At 43.5% G+C, this 20001-nt stretch overlaps 1 protein-coding gene across 5 annotated transcripts in view; it reads right to left on the bottom strand.

Annotated features, from left to right (window-relative positions):
- Window positions 1-6326: 6326 nt before the first annotated feature.
- The window catches only part of CLTRN (collectrin, amino acid transport regulator), a 30467-nt gene continuing 16792 nt past the window's right edge, over window positions 6327-20001 (bottom strand). For 3 of the 5 annotated variants that reach the window (XM_052774054.1, XM_052774056.1, XM_052774055.1), the window contains exons 5-7: window positions 16321-16437; window positions 13340-13534; window positions 6327-9323 (exon numbers count right to left, since the gene is read on the bottom strand). In XM_052774054.1, the coding sequence (XP_052630014.1) occupies window positions 9167-9323; window positions 13340-13534; window positions 16321-16437 (469 nt within the window). In that variant the 3' untranslated portion in view covers window positions 6327-9166. Of the gene's footprint in view, window positions 9324-10133; window positions 10878-13339; window positions 13535-16320; window positions 16438-20001 lie in introns of those variants that run through there. The other 2 variants (XM_052774052.1, XM_052774057.1) reach the window with 2 other exon arrangements.

Here is a 20001-nt window from a genome sequence, read left to right as displayed (position 1 = left end):
CAACGTTCACTCAACCCTTCCCCAGAGGTCACGTTCCCTAAACTGCATGTTACTCTTCTTGGTGCCATCCAGACTCGCACATTTTGTGCTTCCTCAGCGATGGAGTCCGCTTCCGATCATAACCAAAACCAATGATCAGTAGCGCAATCACTGTCTGCATCTTACATGCTGTACCTTGCTGCTACGCACCTTCTTTCTGGCAACGTTACCCAACATTGACTCATATTCCAGTTGTGAGCCTTCTGGTAGCACTGCTACTTGCTCAGCCATTCCCTTTCTTGTCTCTGTACATCTGGTTCTATGTGGCACTAATTAGCACATTTTGAATTTGTCTGGGCTGAAGCCCACAGCACTGATTTCAGACCATTTTTCCCATTTTTTATGACCATTTGGAATTGTAATCCTTCAAAGGACTCCCAGCTTGGCAATGCCTACAAACCTGTTAATAGATAGGTTTTCCCTTCCCACATCCAGATCATATACAGCAAGGCCCAGGAGAGCTATCACTTAAAACGGCCCCTCTTCTTGACTGAGAACCATGGAGCCTGTTTTTTAAGTAATTACATGCCTTTTGTGATTCTTGTCTAGCTCATCATTTCTTAATTTGCCAGTGAGACTGTCACGTGATGAAATGTGGAAAGGTTTTTGTGTTGTTGTTTCATCTGTTGTCTGCCAGAGCAGAGAATTATGTCTATTATTACCTTGATATGATTTCTTCTCCTCCAGTAGAGAACAGGGACTATGTTGACTATTTGCTTTAACTCTTTTCTCTCCTATGCTGGTAAGTTAACTGCACAATCACTGGACCCAGTACTTTTTAGGGTACTAAAACAGGGCTGAATATTCCAAAATTCCCTTTTTACATGCAGGTGTTATTTTTTTCCCCCTTCACAGTGCTCTGGTGCCTTCCTCAGGGGCAGCGCTGATAGCTGTCGTCTCCCTGCCGTGGTGCAGGAGTCACCGGGGCTCCTCACTCCAGCCTGCGTCTGTCACCCGCCCATGCACGGCCCCGAAATCCCGAGGGGAGCCTGCACGGCCCAGGGGCCCCCAAGCAGTGGGATACTTAGGGGATACCTGGAGGGGGGAGAAGGGTGTCACCTCATTTCGTATAGGGAGTGCATCGGCACCTGCGTTTAAGTGTGCATGCAGGCATTGCGGTGAGCTGAAAATGTAACAGGGAGAGTCACACTGAATTATGCTGCAAATTTTCAGCCTGATTTCTAAGCTCTTTTCTATCGTGTACCTAAATGCAATACTTAATAACATATGTAAGGAATAATATAAGAATTACATGGCATCTTTCTTGCCATTGCCTTAACACAAGAGAAAAAACTTTAAGCTGTGAGATGAATTAGCACAAACTTATGTTTTGAAAAACAGCATTACAACAGTGGGGAGCCACTGGGCTCCACGCACATCGTACTTTCATGGATGGATTTGCTCCCATTGAGCAGACACATGGGAGACCACTGGATACAGACTTGTTTGTGTCAGCCTTACTACCACAGCAGGCTTTCTGCAGTATGGCCGGTCTCCGAGCCGAGGGCGGTTTTTGTAGCCTGAGACGGTGACGGCAGGTCTATGGGGAGAGGATGCCATCCATTCTCAGATGAGCTGGGAGCATTTCTTGGGGTGGACCTTCAGGCTGGTCAGGAAGGCATGGCAAGAGCATGGAGACAGTTTGTGCCACAGCAAAAAACTGAGAAAGGGAAGTACCTCGAGCCTTTTCAGGAAATCCAAACCTCCAGCAAGGGCAGCAAGGCAGCAGCCATGGGGTTTGTGTGACAGGAGAAGAGCGACTGGGAGGTAAAATCCTGCCTCGATCAAATACATTGTTGTATGCAATGGTGGCCAGCCTGCTTGGCTCAGAGCAAAGACGACTAGCCAGTTTGCCACCGTTACAGTACAAAGGCTGTGGGTAACCTAACATAACACAGGCTCCTTCTCCTCTGGTGTGCGAGTCCTCCCCTCCACCCCTCGGGTCTACAGCGTGAGCTGTGGCTTCCAGCTCCTACCTGATACTCCCAGTCCAGTAGTCCCCAGGGTCCGAGTTGTCTGACATCTGCTTAAATAGCTGCCCACCAGTGTTCATCTGTACCCTGGCTCTGTTCGAGCAGTTTTCTGCCTCATCACTCATGTTGTTGGCTGAGCTGTGCTACGAAACTAGGACTGCAATAACAGAGAATTGCATTTAGGGCATGCCTCAATAAGAAACCACTGTGTTGCGTATTGGGCACCACACACCCTTAAAATTGCTTAAAATACCATTATCAGGCCATTTTTTCCAGGCAGGAGCACTGCTTAAGCTCTCTGCTGCGCTTTGTCGTTCTGCCCAGTGCATAAAAGATGGGCACAAGCATTACTCAGTGACCGATTTGCGGAGGGGGGCTCTGAAGGGCTGCCTGGCCTGGAGCATCCCCAGGGAGGATGAGCTGCCATGGGACGGCCACCCCACCGCCTGCGCAGGGCTGCAGCTGCCCCGCTCTCTGCCGCTCCCCGAGGAGCAGCTCACATCAGTTAAATACCTGGCAAATCCTTGCTCTGAGGACTCCCCGTAAAGCGGCTTTGTGGAGGCGGTGGGTGGCCCGGGGGTGGCTTCAGCCCCTCCGCACATCGCCCTGATACGGCAGTAGCGCTGGGAGAGGGGCCGCGCCGCCGCAGCCGCACCTGAGCATCGCTGGGGGGCAAGCCCAGATCTTCTCCCTCTTCCTCGGGCTTCAAACTGGGGGGCTGGGAAAATAGTCCTTTTAATCCCCCCGAGCAGCCTTTTTCCCACATGACTAACTCTTCTGCATGCGTGACATCCGCCTTTTCTCGGACGAAAGCCCTCCTGCCGGTGCTGGGACCGGGGCGCTGGCTCCCCAGCTGCCCTCAGCCCGTGCGACAGGGCTGGGAGCCCTCCTGCAAGAGGGGGCTTTCATGGGATCCTTGTGTCCGCTCTCTAGGAGAGGAGCAGAGCTGTGGGCGCTGAGCAGGATGGACATCTCCGCTCCTCCGCAGGCAGGCGCAGCAGGTCCTGCTCGACCTCTGAGCCACCCGGGACCAGCTCCCCTGCAAAAGGCACGTACCGGCAGCCAGCCTCGGCTCGAACATCAGCAGTTTGGGCTTAGCTGGCTCTTCCTCTGCAGGAACAAGACAGGGCAGATCAGCGGCTGGTCGGATTAATTCCCCGTCGCCCAGTGGGAACGGAGGCCAAGGCGGCGAGCGCAGAGCAGAGAGACTCCCCATCCCCTGCCCCACGCTCGGGACCTCTGTCTCAGAGGGGAAGAACTGAGGGGAGCTGCTGCCTGGCTTGCACCCACCTCCTGCAGCTGGCTCGACCACGCAGCCGTATCCCGGTGATGTACCGGAGCAGGGAGCGGTTTGCACCCACTGGCCCAGGGCTGGGGCCAGTGCCTTGGATGACTAATCCGTATCCCTTGAAAACCTTCTGTCGCAAGACGGGCTGCTTCACCCCCTGGATTTCAGACCTAAAGAGAAGCTGTCGCCTCTGCACCGCTCCTTTGCACGCCAAGGGAGGCGCAGGCTGGTGGCTGTTGCCCGAGTCAAAGCGTGCTCAGCATCGCCGAGGGGGAAAGTGCCCCATGGGCAGGGGTGACCCCCAGATCTAAAGACAACATCAGGAGCTGTGTAAAGATGCTGTCAGTTGCCTGAAGCATCAAGAAACCAGTGTTTTTGCAAGGTTTTAGGAGAAAGCTTTCAAGCGGAATGATTTTCAGGAAGGCAGATGAGTGTACAAATCAGCAGGTTAAATCAGGATTTCGTGAAGCGTCGTTGCTGAAGGCCACAGTCAAAATCAAGACCATATGTTAAGAAAGCAGAGGAGAGGGAACCGCTCAGGGGCACAATATTCTGTGTTCCTTACACCTTGTCTATTACAAAAAGCCACCTTGCCCCACCAATGAAGGTAAAGGTACTGATCCTGTGAAACACAGCTTTTCATCTAGGCAACCCGTGTTTCTCATTTCAGTTTTACTAAGGCAGGAGTGAGTGGTCCCAGTTCATTTTACAGGGACCATGTGTCCACACATCAGCATCTACAATGTCGTTTAGATACAGTATCATAGAGAACATTAGTCCAAAGTCTAAAATTCCTGTTGGTCCACAACTGATAAAAGCTACACACTGTAATTTGTAGCAATTAGAATCTAAATGATAGGAGAGAGGCAGGAGCTGATAGAGAGATAATACCAGAATGCTCTTGCCTTTTCTCTAAAATTACATGCTTTCTATGTCGCTATTGCTGTAGCTAATAAGATGCTTTGATAGCTTCAGATTGCCACCTCTAAGGGAAAGGGAAACACAGTGGGAAGGAAGAAGACAGACTAGCAAAATCAAACTTTTCTTTTTGATCTTAAGTCAAATTCAGTTCCTACTGAACCTGCTGACTTTACTGAGAACAAAGTTGAATCCGTGCTATAAAGGTAGAATTCCTCTGGACTGATGCAAACATCAATCCAGCCACAGAATATCCAGCTAAAATGCAACTGCATTATGCTAAATGCACCCACAGTGCTTAATGTATTCACAAAACTGAATATACTGACACATTTGTGCTGGCAAGTGTGTATCACTCGTCACTGTCAACGTACTTTAGATTTATGTGATTTGAAAACTAGCAAGTTCAGTCTGTCAAATTAGGCCTATCTAACAGTGCAAATTTTTCATTAGCAATTGTCCAGTAGTGTAGGAAGCTGCGGTGTCACCCTGTTGCACACATCCCTTCTTGCACGCCACATTAAAAGGAAACAAAAACCGTGACAGGCCAAAAGGAGCGGCTCATAGCAAACCAAGCACAGATTGCTCATTGCTAATGGACTGTGGACAGTTGGTCAATGCATTTTCTATAAAAACTTGGCGCATTTAAACAGCTCATTTCATGAGTCACAGGTTACTGCACTGACGAACTGACCAAATTTCTGAGGGCATCTGAACCATGTTTTTAAGAGTATCTAGAAACGTAGGCTCACACTTTTCACTGGGAGTTATTTTAAATCTTTGTTGCACTTCTGCCCTAAGTTTTAAATTAATTTCTTTTGTTTTCCCACATGTGGGAGTTTACACATGAAAAACACCTTCTGTCAAGGTGTGATAATGCTCCTTGCTTGGTCAAAACTGACGTCCGGTTCTTGGAACCAAATTATCAAACCAGAAGCTCTTGTGCTAATGCCATGATTTACATTAATTTGGGAATTATTTCATTCTCACAGTGATGAAGGAAGAAGACTTGAATCCTGCCCTGAGGCTCCTTGTGCCCACTTCACCATTCTCTTTTGTGAACAATGGCAGAAACAGTGAACTGGCTTCAGTTACGTCTTCCCTCAAAAAGCAAAACAGAAGTGTCCCTTTACGAAGGCATAGCCAGGGAAGGGTTCTCCATGAAGGTCGGCCTGACAGAAGTAAATGCCATACCTGGACAGACAAACAGGAGCGTATAGCCTGCAAGAGGCCCATGAGGTCATCCCTCCAGGCTCTTCAGCACCGGCAGAGCCACGGGGGAATACTGGGCTCAGTTGCGAGTACCAGACTTCAGACCAGTCTGTACCAGAGTACAGACTTTCTCAAGACTTTGTACACTGTCCTGGAGGAAAAGAGGCAAATGCTGATGTGGCAGAACAAACTTCAGTCTAGTTTTCTCCAACGCAGAGTAAGCATCAGCTTGCAGGACAGAGTGGTTAGCTTTCCTTAAAGCAAGTGGCAGAATGGCTCAAGTAAGAACTTCAGCATCTGCGCACAGTTTGCAATCTTCTGGAAAGAAATATTCATAAACAAGGACTACTAATTTCATTTACAAAACCAGTCTGTGGTCGATACAATGCTGAAGGTTGCGCGCAGCAAATGGTTGTGTCACGACCAATGCCATCCCTAATTTAAGGAGGGCACTGCAGAGTTCCCAACGTTCTCCAGCACTCCAAATGTGTAGCTAATGACTGACAGTGTAAACAACTTACTCATGCATGATTTGTGCTCATTCTAGCCTAGACATCAATACTCTCTCTGAAGTAAGCTGAACAGAACTGTAACATCCTTCCTGAAATGCTGACTCGCTGGGGATGTGGAGCTAGTGATAAAACTTTGCAGATTTTCTTTAAACAGAACTTCTCTGGCTTTGTTGCTTCATTTAATTGGATTTTCTTTTCTCCTCTCTTTTCTCAAATGCAGCTCTTGAAAATGAAACAGCACAATCTCGGGCACCCCATGTTACTTTGTCGAAATTCATTGGCACGGCACAAATGTAACTGAAAGCAGAAACAACTCATTGTTTTAGGAAGTAGTTTACAGTATAGTCTATATTGCTTGTTATTCATTTTCCTGTTTATTATCAGGTCATTCGGTGGCAGGTGATTTAGAGAAAAAGAATGGTGAAAGTTACATAAAACATCTGGGCCAGATCACGGGATATGAATTGTCGTCGTACCATTTGCAGGCTCTGGAGGACAGGCTTTACCAAATCAAAGTGCTCTTTGTTTTCTAATACGATCCTGCTGCACAAAGAGACTAGAAAAGAGATTTATTTCTTCTGTAGCACTGTGCCTTTGATTAACCTAGTTTGTGGTGCCTATTTCAGTGAAAGAGCTAATACCAACACTGGCTTCAAAGCATTGCTAAGTGTGATACCTGCCTGTTCATGTATTATTTGCTTCTCTCAAGCCATTTTCTGTCAGCAGAGAGGCAAGCAAGATGTATGCTCTGGGTGAATCCCATATGATCATTAGCAGAAAATTACGCCAAACTCCTGTAAAGTAATTATGCGGCTAAAAGGTGAGCTGGGAGGAAGTCAGTGATTAAATACTTACCACCAGAGTCAGCCCACACCACATAATGTTTTGTTCAGAGGCTTTCAATCTATTTTCAAATCGCTGGCCAGTGCCACGGGCTGAACTGAACCTTCACTCAGGCATTGAGAAGTATGCTCAGATATGCTTTGCCCTTTTTCGTATCAAGTGAGTTTTATTTCGGTATCATATAGTACAATACAGGATAACAGTAATTGTAATTGGTAGCTTGAGGTTGCTTTTGCACCACCAAGCTCTTCTCACCGAAATCTTTCACGGGTTCTTGCAGAGGTGCTGCAGTAACTGCAATCCATTGTGGTCACACTGCAGTGTAGCTATCTGTCATACAAAGAATGTGAAAAGTGTGAAGGTTTAGAAATGATGGGATCTGAATTACCTCAATAAAACTCTGCCTGAGTGAAAGACCTTGGAGCAATGACTGAGGAAGCAATAATAACACTGTACTCTATATCCTTCCTCCAAATGATCTTAAACACTGGTAAGCTTAATCTTTGACATCCCTGTGAGAAATATATCTCCATGTTGTGGATGGTAATTTTGAAGCACTGAGATATTATCACTAAAACTGACTTTATTAATCCTTTTCCAGAATGGAGCAGGGGCACACAGAAGACACAGTCGTTGTCCAGAGGGACCCACCAGCAGGACATCAAAGATAACCATGACAGATGAGACCACGTGAGGCAAATGATCAGTGGTTCCATAGTTTTATTCTGCATTTAGCCCTCTTCTCCCGGTCTCCCCTAGCCTCGGGCTTCCCCCGTGCAGCTTCCTCCCTTCGCCCCGCTGCTTCCCCTTTTCCTCCTCCCATGCCTCCCCTTCTGCTCAGCCTGTTCCCAAGAGCCAGCGCTGAGTCAAATGGACAGCCAAAGGTGCTCATTACAGCCAAAATGCTGAAGAATTTGTACCCTGGGAGACAAGAAACTTTTGTCCCTTTCAGGACACTGGACGGTCCTTTACAAACAGCTTTTACCCTGTTTTACCCTCTTCCTGTTGGTGAGGAGTCTGACGGAATAACCCTAATAAGTAAATGGGTTTTCTAATATTCCCTCCAAACATGACACTGGAAACAGGATGGCTAATGGTCAAATCCTGCCTCCAGTGACGTGGGCAGCGGTTTGGTGACTGCAGATATCGCATTTTGCTTCAACACGCTTCCATTCTCTGTGTACCCACATGTACAACTCCCCTTTACTGGGGCCCAGATCTCCTGAAATCAGTCAGAATTTTATCACTGATTTAAATGGGAACGGGATTAGGGCACAGATAGTATGTATGTATGTAGTCTGTATGTATGGCTGACTTCAAAGTAATCCAACAATGCAGTTTAGGGTCTGGCACCACTCAATGCCCTCAACTCCCAGCCACACAAATAGGAAACACAGGTTTGAATGGTCTCTGCTGACTTACCACTGCCTACGTGTGCTCACCCAGGTCAGGTGCACCAAGCCCAGCAGCTGGTGTTTCAAGCACTGAATCTTTCCAAAAGCTATCCAGCTGTCACATGAAGGTTCATCTGACCCCAGGCTGGCTATGTCTTGGAAATCTACTCTAGTTTTATTATTAAAAAATGTAAGGAAGATTTTTTCAAAGAGCTGCAAAATGCCCTCATAGATTTAATGAGAGCTGGGCCACCAACCACAGACTGCACCTTTGGAAAATCTGCCCTTTGTCGCAACTTTTAATTTCAACAGATTTCAAACTTTTGCAACTTTTAATTTCCAGGTCATGTAATCTGTGACTTTGACTGTCAAGTGAAAAACACTTTTAGTATCAGACCTTTGCTAGCCCTAAAGCTATAGATGACCCAGCCACTTTTAACCTGCTCTTACAGAGGCTGTGAAAGCTTGCTTTTTTTTTCTTGATAAATGAAAACTTTCATGCACTGATCACTATTCCACCCAAAGGCATGCTGCATATCAGCAAACATAAGTCATTTTACAGAGAAACTTTTGCATATGGCTTGAAAGAAAGCCCAGCAAGAATTGACAATGATAGATGATCTCCCCAGTGACATTCAGGAATAATGCAGTTTCACATTTATATCAGGGAAAAACAAGCAATGGACATATTTAAATAATCATTAAAAATTAAATGCCTGACACAAGGCAGGTTTCAACCCTGTTCTGCCGTACATCTTCCGGAAATCTTTAATGGATATCATTTGACGTCTTCTCATTTGCTTTGCTCATGAACAAAAGCTTTGTAATGGAGGTTCAAGTGTATTTGTTATCAGGAAAAGGTTCTCTCAAGGGAAATTAAGTGAAAGGACATTTTTCTTGTCTTCATGTTTGACATTCAGAAGTAGTGACGAGATAAAGTAGGCACAGGAGTCTTTCAAAAAATCGCCAGATAGCAATGGCAGCATTTCATAAGGACGTGAACCGTTCATCATCTGCTGCAAAGACTCCATTAATGTGGCCTGCTTTTAAATCCAGCGCTTCGCAAGGAATCCCATTTTCTACTGTTACTGTCACTTCACCTTTCTCTTCTAAATTTTCTCTCTCTGTTGACTCTTTATTCTTTCTAAAAACAAGAAAGAGAAAATCATCTTATTCTGTTGACCTGCAGCACTCCACCATGATTCCACAGACAGAAAACTGCACATTTAGTCAGGAGTTTATCGTCGGTTATGTTCTGAAAGCCATAATGTGGTGCACCTCTTTGCTGTTGTAAATATACCATGGAAAGTGGGAGGCCCACAGATTGGGAGCCCTGGTTTAGCAGTCTGAGGTCAGGATTGGGAACCAGAAAACCTAGAGTAAACATGTTGTAAGTATGTTATAAATATTACTTCACCTCCTTATTCTGTAAAATGACTGGAGGGTGCAGAAGGAAAAGCTGGTGCAAAACAAAAATGGAAAAAATCTCTAAATCTGTTTTTGCTTTACGTCTGGAAGGACTGCACTAAATGTCTAGTCTGACCCTGTTATGTATGTCATAGATTTCACCCCATGATGCGGACAAATTAAAACATACTTTTTAGAAACTTTAGACTATAGCCTCCAAATGTGGAGGCCCGAGTGCCCTCACACTCCTTGACGATCTTCTCCAGAAGTTAGGCACTTTTAATGCTGCAAATCTGCATTTTTAGTTCAAACTTCATTAACAGCCACCTTCCTATCCAGTATTGTATACTTTTGTTTTCTAGATCAAACAATTGCACGGCTTTCACTTATCCAGGCTCCAGTTCTCACCAAGAGCATATTAAAATAGTTGCTGAATAAAATTATCTAAAAATACAACCACGAGAAGATGTAATACAGAAATATCAGTCAACGTGTCATGATGTTTCTTTAATTCCAGATTTATTCTGACCTTGAGATCTACTAGTTCATAGTTGAAAAACCTGCTGTACTTTACAGCCTGCAGCATCAGCGGTTTCAGAGGATAAGAAACTCAAAGGTCAGCTACACTGCTTCTTCCTATCCCGCAACATGTACTGTAACAATCTGACGCAGGACAATCGTAACAACCTGACTCAGTGTAACTGCTAATAACAGCAATATTAACAATAATAAAATTTCATTGGCCTTTGGGAGATTCTTGGCATTACAGACTTGCTAAAAATAAACATGGGGGGTAGTAGTGGAAACCTCTGACCTCTGGCTGCTGTATCTGCTCTTACAGTGATAAAAGGAGTGTTCTCCAATACAAAAACTGTGGGGGCAGAACATAAAAGAAGATACTAAGAAGCAGGTTCAAAAGAAATGAAAGGAGTAGATGTGTGGAACTCGTTGCCATTGGAATTCAGAGAAGCTAAAAATTTCTGTGAGCCCAAGGGCAGACTCAACAAGTTAAGGGAAGAGAGAACATTGTGGGCTACCCAATACACAAAGACCAAATCCAGCTCAGTAAGGCCCCCAGCTGCAAATTAGATGCTGGGACAGTAATAGAGGGAAACGCTGGGTGTGCTTACTCTTTTTTCACTCTTCCCAAGGCAAATGTTTATGGCCTCTGCTGCAGATGGGATTTTGAGGGGTAGGGGCAGACTTCGGTCTAGTTCAGCATAGCCAGTAGAGGATGGTCCTGCCCTGGGTATGTGCCAAATCTATTATCGGAGAGGGAGGTGTCCTATTGCTGCAATGACAGGAGAACAAACATAAGGCTGGGAGACTGTGTGTCTGATCCAGCTCACTGTAGAGTCCAGGCCTACAGTCACATGGAGCTCTTCAAGTTGCAGGCAGCTGCAGCTTGGAATTTTACATGTTGGCAGTGATGCACAGTGAAGACCTAATTAAGAAAATCTTTCAGTTCAAAAAATGATGCCTGAGTCTAACTCATTACTGAAACTCCATTATAGGCCAATCATGTGCTCCCTTGCCACTCTGAGTACGAACAGCCTGAAGCACGTGCTTTTGGGCTTCTCTGAACCAAGGTATTTAACTTGTACTTTAAAGGCCTATAAAGACAAAATGCCAGATTTATGAGAAGTCAACACCGTCCTTGGGGCCAGATTTCCAACACAGCTTACTAGGCAACAGGGCTGCCATTATGTCAGCTCTGGACAGGTTTTCAAGAAAACTCATTACTGGACATGCCGAAGTCTTTGACAACCTGGTCACATACTTCGGTGGCTGAAAAAGAGATGAGCACTTTTGAAATTCTCTTCTCTTCTCTGATGTCTGGCTCTTCTTTTGAGAAGCCAAATAGCCCAGACCAGCCCTTTTACCTCTCCAGTCTTTGCAACAGTAGATGGAAGAAATATATGCTTGGTTTACCCTCTCTCTCCCTCCCCCATCCCTGCCTGCAGATGCCGTTGATGTGAAAGGAGGGTTAGACTTCAATCATGGATTAATCTGCTCTGAGGAAAGGTTATATGTAAAGGCAGACAGAGAAGTGAAAAGGAGCATAACAACTAAAAGGACAGGAAGAGCATGAGACACAGAGGATGCCAAGTGACCATAGGCAGGCAGCAACAAACCATATTACTGGTAGTATGACAATAAAAGCATGTAGTTTATACCATATTGAGGGGAACTGCTCAAGCTCATCTGAGTTATTTTGAAAACAGAGGGGGGGAAATGCTGTGTTTCAGCATGATATGAAGCACAAATGATTATTTTAGCTAGAAAAATCATAGCTATTTAGCATAATTTATTTATATTACACTTATTTAAAACGTTCAAAGACCCACTTTAAGTTAGGCACTATATAGACACACAGCCATGATACTACACAGAGGGCAGGTATGGGCTTCAGGTAGCAACATTATTCTCCAGTTTTACAGAAGGGTTGTCTAGGTTCAGGGGATGAAATAACTCAGCCCATACCACCTCAAAGGTTGTGACAGGACTTAAACTATCCACAGATCCCAAGTGCCTGCCCAGACTCTTTCCCCAACAGAACCTCTCATCTATTGTTTGTTGAATTTTGTTTTTTGAAAACAGAAAGGGGTTGGTTTTGCAAATTCATGCAACTCTTCTCAATGCAAAATGTAACTGAAGGGATTCTGACTACACTACTAAGGGTTCTCTATGAGAAGCACTTACGCTTCACAATGTGTTGTTCTTCAAGGTGATAAGGACGCAGAAGGGAAAAGTCTCTGCCACGCACCACTATATGGGGATGCAGTCCACCATACAGTCAGTAATTCTAATATTATCTAGTTGTCAGCAGAAGTTTACTCTTTTTCAGTTCTTCTGCTGTTCCTGTATGACTCTGTTGCTGAAATCATAATTTTGTGCTAACCTAACCTCCATGGCAGCCTAAAGCATGGCAGAATCTCAGCTCAGCTGAGCAATTTCTATTCCTTATGCCCAACTCTGAGCCAACAGAGATGGCAGGACTAAAACTTCACCTACTCTCTGTCTTGCTCCAACATGCTCACACTAGGGAAGCATGAATAGCCTTCTCTTTTTCACCAGTGCCACCACAGGGAAGAAACTGAGAGGAAAAAAAGAGTATCTCTCTCCCACCCTACTGCCAAACAGCAAACACCTAGGCTCATGGGGAGATCTGGTCATGAACCTGTGAAGTGCTCCGTACTTCGGACTCATCAGGTCATGAATGGTAGGAGAGACCATGCACCGTTCCATTGAACAGGCCCTCTTCAGCCATACATTAATCATTATTGTGTCCTCTACTGAGGCTTCTCAGATTGCAGCAGCTGATTTTTTCCTAGCCCTGCCAGCTTTTGACACTACTGCCCTGGAAGGGGTGCAGTCACTGCCAGCCTTCTCCCTCTTGGTAGCTATTTGGGTAGTCTGTGAGAGGCGGCTCATCTGCGGCACACTAAACCTTGAGAAGAATGACAGCAAATGTCTTTGTAAAGCTATCATCTCTAGTTAGGTGGCCTCCAGGATCATATTCTTGTACTCCCTGTTTCCTCATTACAACCCAGCATTACTAAGGCATCTATACTTCATAGTTAAAAAATTTAACTCCTTTCCTCGGAAAAGGACACATGGGTTATCTTTACCTATGGAGGGAGGGGGGGCACAGCTATAATTTCTCTGAGGCTGATCTGAAAAGCAAAGCCAGCCCAGCTGACTTAACTTGTCAGTATTGAGTTAAACCAGAAGAAAAGCTAAGCCGCTTACTTCTTGCGTTGCTGAATCCCTGCAACAACAAGGAAAACAATTCCAGCCACAATGAGACAAAGAACAACACCAAATACGATAAGCCAAACAGGCGTGGAGGGTTCAACTGGAGGTGATAAGGTTGAGGTTATCTTCAGGAACTGCAGTGTTTTGTCACTCAGTAGGAAGGCACTGTTGATTCTGTTCCGGTTCATCCTTCATAAAAACACAAAGAACATTACAACTCTTTATAAAGGTATTTCATAAGTTAAAAAGATCGAAGAAAAAAAGAAAAGGAAATTTCATGGATGTGCTGCAAGTCTGGCAGGGCTGAATTTGATCCAGCATGATATTGGTAGGATTACACAGACCTTCACTTTAACATAGACCTTGTCAGTAATCCACAGACACCCACACACTTACAAGGTTTTGAACACCAGACTTGTATGTATTTATCTGAAAAACTGGGAAATACAGATGAGACCTGAAGTACCATATTATTATTTATTTCTGGTTTGGACCATGTGCTGAAGACATTGCAGGTTGTAATCTGTAAGGGTGGCTCTGTTGTCTTGCTCATGCAGCATTCAAGATTAGCATGGGAGTGGCAGGTATACCCTGCAATGCTCAGAGGATTTATCAGTGCTCCTTGGCTCCTCAAACTGAACCATCCTGCATGTACAGGATGGCCAGTACATCTGCTCTTGCTGCTGTAGATTTTCTTAGGTCCATGAGGCACAGAATACAATTTGGTCCAGAAGAATCCACCCCTATTGCCAACATGCCCTTCTTCCCTGCAGGATGCAGCTAAAGGGGTTTGTACTATGCACATTTTTTCCATTATGAGAAACTATAAACCTGAGAAACACGCTTTTTCACATGAGTAGTACAACTGCTACCCTTTAATGGATATCTTCACCCACATTCACTACTTCTAAGCATTTGCTGGTATTTCTGGATCTGAATCTAAGCAGCCTTAAGATGCTTTAGCAGTTTCTTTCATTACTTTTTCAAAATGTTAGAAGTTTTTGAGAAAATATATTACATATATTGGTCTTGAGAGATTCTTTTTGATTGTAGTTTTATGATTTACAGCAGCTTTTTCTTGTATACAATTAATTTTATTTACCATAGAGCAAGTATTTCCTAAGAACAGATATATGGGAAATACAGGTAAGATTTTGCAAATTTCTTTTCTTGGAAACCGTAAAGTTTGACTGTCCCTTAAACAGGAAGTTCTTAGCCTTAATGGAAAGCTAGCATTCCTGGAGAGGATTGAAAGCCATGGCATATTGTAAGACTCATTATACAGTAAGCCATCTTTGATTTAGAAAAGATTTTCATCCTTATTGATATGAAAGGATGATTGTGAACAGCTAAAATAAGCATTGCTCACCCTCATCTAATGGCTGGAGTTACAGAATTATGTGCTGAAACACATGCAGGCAACTACAGGTGCATTTCATGTTTGTAAATACATCTTGTGTATATTTTTGCAAGATCTTGGGTCTCATACATAGCTCTGAGAAGGTTTACCTTCCTCTTTATTCTTACTTTGAAGAGAATCTCATACAATAAAATTCTGGTCCTTGGGTAGTTTTTTTATGTGCTACCGTAGGATGAAGAATTAGAATAACGGTTTAGTATGGAAGCCTGCAATCAGAAGCAACTGAATAAAAAATATTGTAGTTTTACAGGCCATTTTATTTCTTGTTTCTAAGTTAGGTAGGAATTAAAACTTTTCATAAACAGCATATTCTTTATTGGGTGACAGACAACAGCTAAAAAACAAACATACTATAATAGCATCCAATTTCTGTGGCAAACAGGGCACATAAAAGACTTAAATAAATCAGCTTATGCTACTGAACCTATCAAAGAATAACAGAAATGCAAAAACCCTGCATTCCAGTGCTCTTACAGAGAGCTTCAGTGAATAAATAATCTGCTTCCTCCACTAATGCTATGAAGCTATTGTTTGGCGTCTCTGTAGGAAATAGTTTAATCTGCTCATAAGCTTAAGTTAATCTTTCCAAAAGAACGCATACTCATTCATCAGGAATTAGGCATTACACCTCCATAGAGATAACATGAATTTTCAAGACAAAGTACAGAATGCCTAAAAACAAAGAGGTCTGTTTTCCACTCCGTGCTTGAGAAATGTATGCGAGTTATGCTGCTTGTGGGAGTCATCCCTATAAACCCCTTATGCAGGTTTGGTCGACCATTGAAGTCAGATTACCCATTTTTTTCTTTTTCCCTCTTCAGCTACACACTCTTGCTTTTATTGGCTACAGAATGCAATATTTAGTAGAAAGCAAACTGATTTGTACCGCATGGTACTTTGCACAAGCAATGCTCTGCTACGATATTGACTGGCATTCTAGAAAGAGCTGGTATGAAAAGAATGCGAGTATAAGATTGTTTAAGCCAAGCTGGGACACAGCCAGCTCTGCTCATGAAGAGTTCACACGAGCTCTTCTCATGTGAAAGCTGACTTCTAAATTAAGTCAGATGACCTGTACTTGAGAAGCACCGAAAGGGAGCCTATGGTCATTAGTCCAGGTGTAGATGTGCATGTGGCACGCAATGAAAGTTAAATGATACAAATCCCACCCAGAAAATGTGCAATTCCGTCATCTGAGGGAGAAGGCTCTCTTGCTGGGAAATGTAGCACCTGGATGAGACCAGTGTATGTGCCACACACTGGACAGCAAATTACAAGTAGGGCTCTGGAAAGGGACTAGATTTCTTCTGAGGCTCCAGCATTAAGAGAGACTCCTACCAAAGTTATAATCCCAAGGCTCACATGCTTTGCATTCTGTGGGACTGTTAAAAATCCTCTAATGTCACATGCATGAAAGAGTACTGACCCCTTGGTGTTTTAACTACTTGGATTAGTCCACCCATAAAGAGGCAGAGTGCTCATTCATACCAGGCCCAGAGACAGAAAGCATCCTCAGTCAGCAAGGAAGAAAAGGTTGCAGAAGCAGTGACTGTACCTGATGGCTGCCTCTACCACACTTCCAGGAACAGTTGTCATGTTTTGGGAAGAATCTGTGACCACAAACCAAAATGACACCCGATCCGTCACATTGCAAAGCAGCACATCAGAAATTCTGCAGATAGTTAAACCAATAATCATCATTAGAGAAGCATGGAAGGAATTATTGAAATATTTTAGATTTTCTTAAAATAATGCTTTCATCTAAAGGGGGAAAAATTCTTACTTTTAAAAAAGTTAACAGTTAATGCTCAAGAAAGAAATACCACTCACAGCATTTCCCATTTCCCAGTATGATATAAAAAATTAAGCTTATTGAGACCAAACTCGAGTCTTCAAATGAATTTCTGAATCTATTACAAACTTGCATGGTCTTGGACATACATTTAGAGTAATCAAATGGAAAAATACATATTTGCATCTTAATCATCAGGGCTGTGACAAAGGCCATATAATGGGGCAAATGCATTGGGGAATTAAGAATTTTGGTTTTGACAGCTAATACCACAGGGACCAGGCATGCGGGATTCCCCACATGATTTTCAAGTGGGTGCAGTCCTTCTACAGGATACATTTGTTGGACGGAAGAGCAATAAAATTTAGATTATTCTTTTTGACATCTTTGTTCACAGAGTCAGGCACAGAGTGGAGGCAACAGGTTAAATTTAGACATTCTGCTGGCACTGGCCTATGCCCTTTAGCTTATGCTATGACAAATATTTATCTTAACTGTTTTAAAAGAAGATAGCTCAGCTTTATGTGAAGTTAATAGTGGAAGGGCACAGGCACACAGCTTCTTGTGGCATATTATGTAAAAAGTGCTTGAAATGTCTTTTAGATGCCTTTTTTCAGATTCTTACAAATTTGTTTTCTACTACTAATACTAGTAAATGGTGGAATTATCATTAGAAAAAACTCATGGAATGACATCATCATGAGTATTTAAACTAAACAAGTGAAGGCTAATACATTAGTATCATAAAAGTGACTGAGGATAGATGGTGCCCCTATGTTCTTCTATCTGTTCCTAGTTTATTCACACAACTAAGAAACAAGCCAGCCAAACTTGTGTAATATACAGGAATTGTATAATGTGGCATTTATTACAGCATGGCAAGGAACATAGTATGTATCATAAAAGGACAGCCAAAGCCTTTATGAATTCAATGACAGATAGGTAGAGAGATAAAAATGGAAAAAAATACTTAGCTCTATACCATTAATAAATAACCCAAAGAATTTGGCTCAGGATTCAGATTTACTGGCCATGTCCAAGCAGCAAGCAGATATTCTGAAAGTCCAGGCCAAGAATTAGGATCATTTTTATTTCCAGAAAGCAGCGTGGCTCACCTTTGCACAAGGTCTACCTGGCCACAAGCACAACACAGCTGCCCTGTCTTGACAGACCCTCCTTGGGATGATCCGTCTCCAGATACCACCTGCTGTTCTGGAGGAGGAAACCCTGCAGTGTGGCAGCGAAGAAGGATGCAGCCCCTCTTTTAATTACCTGCAGTGATGTTTGCAATGCCCATTACTAACTACTGTAATTGGTTTTAAGGTTTGGCCTGTCCATCATCAAAATGCAAGTTTTAATATTTCCTTTCCAGCCTGTGCTCTTCCTCAGGGTGACAAATCCCCAGCTGCAAGCAATCTCCCCTGCCACAGAGCTCTGTTTTGTAGTGCCATCTGCTGGCTAATTACAAATATAATTAAATGACTTCTGCAGTGGCTTGAGGGGTAGGAAGCATGAGGTAGGAAGGAATAGAAGGGAGCCAAAATTGCCCATGAATGTGTAGTCTCCATCCAGAAAAGAACGAGTTCGCTTTTAATGCAGGACAGGCATTGGCTTGACCACAGTAGTTCATTATGGATATTTTCCAGAAATATTTTACCTATTGCTGAAAGTTTTTTGGTGGTGTTTTGGGCACCTCTGGTAGTGCAACCTTCGTCTTACAGAGAAGGTATATATTCCATACTGACATGCAATAAAATGGAAAGCAATGATTTTGCAGAGCTGAAATCCCCACTTTTACCTCTCCGAAACAATGTCAATTTTGCAAATACAGAGAATTTTTATGGATAAAAGAGGAAAGCCACCCTCTGGAATTTGAAAAGATGTTCACATCAGTTTGCTGGCAACAGTCAGAAGTTGAAAGCAGATTTATTCCTCCCAAAACAAAAGCAAAGCACAAAATTTACAGGAGGGGGAAAAAAAGATTCTGCTTTTGGCTGGTGGCTGACAAACTCTTGCTGACTTCACAGAATATCTAAAATTGTATCTGCAGAGGAAGTTTTCCATCAGGAGAATTTATAACAGTAGCACCCAAAGCTTCATGTTACTGCAATACTTAAAGCTGGAATTTCTGTGGTGCAATCAAAAACTGGTCCAGGTAGGAAATCTGGGTTCATGTTGCTCTAGAGATGTTCTTGAAATGGGGTTAGTGAGGAAAGCTTGATCCCCAAAGAGAAAGAAATTTGGTAGATAAAGACTGGCAGAACACCTTGACTGCATCATTCTCGTTCAGAGACTCAGAGACCCTTCAACCTGGGGTCTTCCCTACAGTTCCAAGGCTTTCAGCATGAGACAGTGGAGCCGGTCATCATTAGGGGCAGCATATCTCTCTATCTAGAACAAACAGTATTGAATCAATTCAGCAGCAAGTCTTACACTAGGATACGTAAATTTTGCCTCCTTTCTGCTCCCTGTTGTGTCTAAAATCCTTGCTCGATTATAAGCCTCCAAAACCTGGCTTCACTGCCACCACTTTTTAATCAGTGGAATCTGAATACTGTAAATCCTTCCAGGCTCCAAAGAGAATAATACCGCTCACAAGAAGTTCAAAGGGGACTGAGTAAACACCAAAACAGACTGGTTCAACAAGCACCAATGTGGCAATTTCTTTGCAGCAGTTATACCTTTTTTCCCCCGTGCTATTTGCACACAGGTTTGATTCATAGCATGCAGAAGCGTTATAAAACTATGCTTTTACAGTGTTTAGATTTAGGAAACCTGACTTCTCCATGCACTATGCTAATTAAGTATATTTGTAAACATATATGTGGACATCTTTTTATTTCCTTAGCAGGTGATATACTTTTGGCATGGGGTTTACAGGACACTGTTACCATCAAAATGACAAGATCCTCGTTCTGCCTTATGGCAACACGGCAAAAGTCCAAAATTGTATTTCCTTTAATATATACAAGTGAACACCAGTGAGTAGAGTGCAGGAAACCCTGATGGTTCCTTGGCCTGAAACACCATCATTGTTCCTTACAGAGATTTAAAGGATTGTTTAGGGGTAAGAAAGAGCTGCCAGAGACTCAAAGGGAGCTGGGTGCCTACAGTGGCTGTTAGCTTGTGGGAGAACCATAGTCCCCAAGTCCCAAGCACCTATCTCCAGCTCTCCCAAAAGCATCAGGCCTCTTCCAAACCACTGGTGTGCAGCTGCTCCTGCAAAAGAACGTTATTTTCTTCCTTTTTGTGAACAGCAGCCATGGGGTCACCTTGACATAACAGCTTTAACTCTAGCAGCTTATTTTGTTGTTCTAAATGGTCACAATATTTTTAGTATAAAAACAGCCTGTCTTAGGAAGATAGATAATGTTGATGAACTTTTTCTGGTCACTTCATGAGGAAAACTGCAGCTTTATCTACCAATGGAGGGAAGATGTACCA

This window comes from Harpia harpyja, chromosome 22, assembly GCF_026419915.1.
Source record: "Harpia harpyja isolate bHarHar1 chromosome 22, bHarHar1 primary haplotype, whole genome shotgun sequence".
Taxonomy (NCBI): Eukaryota; Metazoa; Chordata; class Aves; order Accipitriformes; family Accipitridae; genus Harpia; species Harpia harpyja.
Note: the sequence above shows the minus strand (reverse complement) of the source record. Positions and strands in the feature narration are given on the sequence as shown.